Source organism: Daktulosphaira vitifoliae, unplaced genomic scaffold, assembly GCF_025091365.1.
Source record: "Daktulosphaira vitifoliae isolate Bord-2020 unplaced genomic scaffold, ASM2509136v1 Scaffold_1, whole genome shotgun sequence".
In the NCBI taxonomy this organism is placed as follows: Eukaryota; Metazoa; Arthropoda; class Insecta; order Hemiptera; family Phylloxeridae; genus Daktulosphaira; species Daktulosphaira vitifoliae.
Window position 1 is genome coordinate 68,561,081 of NW_026099572.1, and position 6,453 is coordinate 68,567,533.

The following is a 6,453-nucleotide window of genomic DNA, read 5'->3' on the forward strand; positions in this document are numbered from 1 at the left end:
AATTTTTCATTATAATAAATTAAAATCTAGAAATACAGTCCACTCTTTTTTATTATTTAAATAACGAGTTGCTCAAACAGGAACCATTGCTTGTACATAATATATTTGTTCGTTTATAGTTGTTACTTTTGTTTAACAACTAAAATATTAAAAATTACAATTTGTTGAACGCCAAAATTTGTAAACATTACCCATTTGTTTAGATTTACCTGATTTCACCCTAAAATATAGAATAAGAAAAAAAAACCCAGCACAGGGGGGTTGCGGCACAGTGGTGACGTGGCATAGTTGGATCAAGTATTATGATATCTGACAGTGATTAAAATCACTATAAAAAAAAACGCTTCAATGCAAATCTTTAGATAGTGTTTAATTTTCAAAAATTGGTGGATTATACCAAAAGCAACATGATCTGCTAGTTCGTTATTAATATCCTGATTCAGATAAAGTATGTCAAATGAAAAAGGGATTATTAAAAAATATTATTTCTCATAAAAAAATTATGTTGATCCATACAATTTTCAATAAGTTATATCATTATAAAGGTAAAAATGTAAAAAATAAAATTGAGAATTTTCACACAATAATAGCATTCGGTAGCTATTTTCACCGTGAAGACAAAATTAAGTCCGAAATTTTTTTTTTTTGTATTAAAGAATATTACATTATCTTTAATTTAAGATATATATAAAAGTGTCAGTATTTCCGGAACACTTTCAAAAGTTAAGTGGAAAAAGTTAATTTTTTATGAAAAAGTTGTTATTTAGAATCCTCCCCCGTGGGTTGGTAAAGGGTTAGATTTATAAAAAATATATACAAAATAATAAGTAAAGACATCAAGCATCTATATAAAAAAAATTATATTGATAAATTCATTTTTGAAAAAGTTATGGCAGTTTTAAGTAAAAAAAATTGAAAAAATTTCGAAAATTAGCAATTTTTAAATTTGTAATTTTTTTGGAGGTTTCCCCCATTTACGGGGAACGAAGGAAATTTTTTCAATTTTTGAGAGTAATGTCTTCGACTAGATACCATTTGTGATTTTTTGACGTATCATTGAAAGAAATCGGTTTCATGAGAGCTGAGAAAAGTGGTGACAGATACAAAAAAAAACACATCATAGTAAAATTAATACCTTCTCAGCTTCGCATCGAAGCTAAAATAATATTGTGTTGACTATGAACATTAATATATAATATTATATTAACATGTAATACTTTTTTCGGTTTTATTTCAAATAGGCTTATCGGTATAATGATTTTATAATTTTTATATAATTAATGATATTGATATTATTACTTTATATCAATATAATACTTTTTTCGGTTTTGATTTCTATTATTTTTTTACTAATAAGTTTGTTTGGTAGTAATTTTGCTAATATGAAAATACTTTATGGGGTAGTCTCCATTTGTATGTACCCTTATGGTAAATTTTTAGTTTCAGTATTGAGAATTATATTTATAAAATACACTTAACAAAGTGTAATACTAGAAATTAAAAAATAGATTTAATTGTACAGTGTTCAGTAAATAAGAAACAGGTTCATTGTTAAAAACAAAGTACAATAGAAATCAGTTACATTACTTAGTGAACACTCTACGATACAGAATTTCACAATTTACTTTATCTTTTTATTGAATTTTAATTTTGCGATTAAAATTATTTTTACATACAAATTATATAATAATAATTATTATTACGGGCAGCAATTTTAAAAAATAATGTTATACAAATATCATCATAACATTATTAACCCGTCAAAAGAAGCGTTCTTATTTGTACAAGTTTGTACGGTTTGACGTGTATGAGCGCGAGGCTCACCCATTGCATTTTGAGTATAATAACAATTTTTTTGTGAATTAAACGTTTATTGCAGGTATGTGTATCATATAAATAATATACAGTATCAAATAAAATATAAAACTTTAGAAATAAAAATTAAAAAACAGAAATACAAGTTTAATCTGTGTTGTTTTCAGATTCATCTTATTTTTGTCACAATATAATTTATTTTATAGCAATATAATGAAATATTTTTATGTAATACTCACTATCGTTATACGATTTTTTTGGCAATAAGCATATTTAAATATTTTTATTGTTTTTATATTTTATTCCAGGCTGCGGACGAAGCGGAGTACTTAATGTTGATATAAAAAGTCGGTTAATCGTAAATTCTTTAGTCAAAATTTGTAAATAATTTCGATGAGTTATAACATTGCCAGTATTAGCACGATAAATAATTATTATAAATTATAATTTGACTATTTATTCCTGCTATATTCATTAGTGCGAAAAAAATAGTAGCCATCTACAACTTACTCTCGATACTAAATATTCTCCCTTTAGGTCATCTACTACATCTACTCCGTTCTTTATGATATTATAATAAGTAATTATTTCCGGTTTTTTTCGTTCTCCAGAATTGTAACTCCTTGATCATGTAAACTATATACCAAGATCACAATTTTATTTTTACGAGGCACATACGACGTAATTATTTGATTTTTAGTATATCCGAATAAAGATGAGTTATTTTTTCAATGTTTAGTATTTAAAAATATAGAGGAATTTATTTTTTATTTTTCCGTTAAGTTCCAACAACTACACAATTATGACTTGTACAAATTCATTAAATATCAATCTAATCGGAGCAACTTTATCAAACTTTTTTCTTTTCTTGTATTTATATCGTCAAACCTGAGAGCACAATGTAAATTATAAAATAAAATATTTGTAATTTTCTAACTTTTTGGTGAGGCTATGTTCAGCTACTTTATAGTTGCGTCTATTAGCTCATCCTTGTGAGGAATATATGACAGCGATACAACGTTTTCAATAAAAAAATGTATACACTTATTACTCTGATAACAAAAGAAAAATTTTTATATCTAATATAATTTACATTCATATATTTGAATATATATATATTTTATGTAATTATATATATGATATTCATAAGTATAATTCACATTTGTTCATGTGCATACAAATAGTTGTAGCTATTGCTTAACTGGGTTATTTTAATAAAAGAATATTACACTTTGTTATTTAACTTAGCTAAAATTATTTTTTTGCTGCTTGTTCGTTAGTGGTGGACACTCATAATTCGTTATTATTTTGATTTGTATGTTTTAATAATATTATTTACTCAAAATATTTCTGGAGAACAAGAAATCTAAATTAAAATAATTAAGGATAATAAAGGTAGATAGATATCATAAAAATGTATCTAACATTGTATACACGTGCACATATCTGCAGAGCCTAGTCTAAAAAAACTTAACACTGTCATATTTGGTACATAAATAATAAAGAATAAATGTATCCTATTCATTCTTTTGTCTAGTCATTTGTTGAACCAATTTTATGATTACTACTCATGATTTATAAGCATTTTTAAACATAGAGTGGGTTTAGCTCGTACTGGTTTATATTTGTAATGCATAATCCACAAATAAAAATGTAAATAATATATAACGTATGTGTAGTTGAAGGCATAATTGTTATTATTATTTTTTATAAAATCTAGAGAAAAAGTAAATCTTATTTTATTTTCTATAAATCGTATGCTTGAAAAAATAGTAAAAAAAAGAAACATAGTTCAAAGCGTATCTAACAAATTGCAATCTATTAAATGAAAGAAGGCATACTTCTTTTGTTTTTGTAGAAATTTAAAGTAGTAGTTTATGAAATCGACCGGAACAGCAAGCCTGTTCGAACTGTTTACTTCTTAGCAGTATCTGGTTGATAATTGTACACGATATTTCAAACTCTTTAGTATTTATTTTATCAAATTAGATATTTGATTTTATTTTAATGAAAAAATTAGGAGAACTTACGCGTGAGTCCTACCAAAATTTTACTTGGTACACATTTTTAGTGTATTAAAACATTTCTGATGTTGACGAATAAAATCATAATTTGGACGAGAAGTATGAAAAAAGGAAATGTTATAATAGTTAATCTTATTACAATAACATTTTATTGCGTAGCTAATGGTAAGTAATTAATAAATTGTTATTAAAATTACGCTCAAGTAATTTGAATACATTAAAATTAAATTACAATAATTAATTTTTTATTCTTTTTAGTTTCAGAAGCTAGAGAAGATCTATTTTACTGGAAATGTAAATTAAAGCTGTCTTACACTTGTCCAAACCCTGACGTGAACTTTTACTTATACACTAGGTATGTATATAACTGAGAAACTTTATCAATTTATTTTTTTAATTAATGTAGACCATCGAGGTTTTTTTTTGTATATCCTAATATACAATTATAAATGAAAACTATGAAATTTAAAGATATTTCTAATAAAAGATAATTATGTCATACTTAACTATCTGCAAAGTGCTAACAGAGCCATTGGAATGTAAAGAGTGTCGCACATGAAAATATTTTATCATTTTAGTCAGAAATTTTTCAATTTGTGAAATTGCTACTAAAAAAAAAATAAGAAATTAATCATTCAATATATAAAGTTACAAAAAAGAAAATGGGGATAAAATTTCTTTTTTGTAACTATAAAATGACCCTAAGTACTTGTTATACAATTAAATATCTCAAATACGTATATATATTATATATTTTATCTGTGTGCTTAAGATTTTATCTTGAGTAGGAATCATTGGCGGAATCACGAGTGAGTTTTAACTTCGATGTGAAACTGAAAAGGTATTAATTTTATCATGATGTGTTTTTTTTTTTTTTGAGTCTGTTTCCACTTTTTCTCAGATCTCACTGGACCAATTTTGATGAAAAATATGTCAAAAGATGATAATTTGTATCTAGTTGAAGACATTACCCTTAAAAATTGAAAAAATTTCCCTCGTTCCCCGTAAATAGGGGAAATTTCCAAAACAATTACAATTTTTAAAATCTGTAAATTTCGTCATTTTTTTCACATTTTTTGTTTAAAACTACTATAACTTTTTCAAAAATTAACAAATCAAGTTAATTTTTTTTGTCCTTTAAACATATATAAAATTAAATCTTATGTCATGTACTATAAAATGAAAAAAAAGTTTGTCCCGACGACTTATCTTCTATGTGCAAATAGTTGCCGTAGATAAAAACATGCTATTTTTGTGTTAAAATTTTTGATTCTCGATTTTATATTTTCAAGTTTAAATTGCTATAAATTTTAGAAAAATGTATGTATCAACATAATTTTTTTTTTTTTATACATTATATATACTTCTTTCATTTAACATGCTTTTAATTTAAATTGGACAATTTCCCTTTATACAGGGAGCGATCAAAACTTGAAACATAAGGTAATAAAAGTAGAACTTTTTCAACTTAACCTTTGAAAATGTTCCGGAAATAATGCGTCCTTTAAACATATGTCAAATTAAGGCTTACAATAAATACTATAAGATCAAAAAAAAAAAAATTTGTTCCCACTGTTTTTCTTCTATAGGAAAATGACCGTCGAATTTCACGAAAAATATATTTTTTATATAAAAATCATAGTTCAACATGAAATATTTTAATACTTAACTTATTTATATTGAAATTTTATATTGAATTATACTTTTTATATTATATATTTTATATTATTTATTTTTATATATTGAAACCTTAGATATTTTTCTTTCATTTGATATACTTTTTTTGAAAATCTGACTATGAACCAGCCCGCAGGGGGAATTAAAAAAACAATTTTTGCATACAAGTTAAGCTTTTTTAATGTAATTTTTGAAAATGTTCCAGAAATAATGACACTTTTATTTAATATTAAATTAAAGCTTATATTATATACTTAAATATGAAAAAAAAATTTTGAAATATAGATTTTCTTCTTGGTGAAAATAGCTACCATATTCAAAAATATGCTATTTTTGTGTTAAAATTCTGTGTTATGTATTTTATTTTATTTTAAAATAACTTACAAAGGGATTACACTGACTTTCGTGAATATTATATAATTTAATTAACGTAGAATAAAGTTCATAAGACATAAGAATTTAAACTTATTTAAATTTTTTTGGGTTTTCAAATCCGAAAAAGTAACTTTGAAATTTTAATTAGCATAAATTGCCAATTTTATGAACTGACGAAAGCGACGAACAGTTGCCGAAATTGTAACACTTTTATCTTTCACGCTTAGGGTTACAAGGTTCGAATTCGACTGTGGCAATTAATATTTGCATTTTTTTTGAGTTAGAAAATAATTTTCAAATCATTTGATTTTTATCTCATTTAGATTCAATAACTTTAATAAATATCAAGAATCCCATCACTGTAGTCTCATGAGAAGAAATTTCTTATTCATGTTAATATCATTTTACTTTGCGTTTTTTTTTTTGTGGCTGTGATTTATTTTTCCAACACTCACTTAACTTACTTTTTTCAACAATATGTCAAATGACATATTTGTAATTCGTATTTAGTTGAGGATATTACGCTCCAAAATTAAAAAAAATCCCTTAATCAAACAAAAAG

The 6,453-nt window shown here is 24.5% G+C and overlaps 2 protein-coding genes across 2 annotated transcripts in view; both read left to right on the forward strand.

Moving 5' to 3' along the window:
- Positions 1 to 6,453, forward strand: part of LOC126893652 (retinoblastoma-binding protein 5 homolog) — a 71,721-nt gene that overhangs the window by 10,311 nt on the left and 54,957 nt on the right. The window lies entirely within an intron of this gene.
- LOC126893645 (uncharacterized) overlaps positions 3,126 to 6,453 on the forward strand; it is a 28,225-nt gene continuing 24,897 nt past the window's right edge. Inside the window, exons 1-2 of the mRNA XM_050664045.1 lie at positions 3,126 to 4,004; positions 4,098 to 4,194. Of these exons, the coding sequence (XP_050520002.1) occupies positions 3,905 to 4,004; positions 4,098 to 4,194 (197 nt within the window). The 5' untranslated portion in view covers positions 3,126 to 3,904. The remainder of the gene's footprint in view (positions 4,005 to 4,097; positions 4,195 to 6,453) is intronic.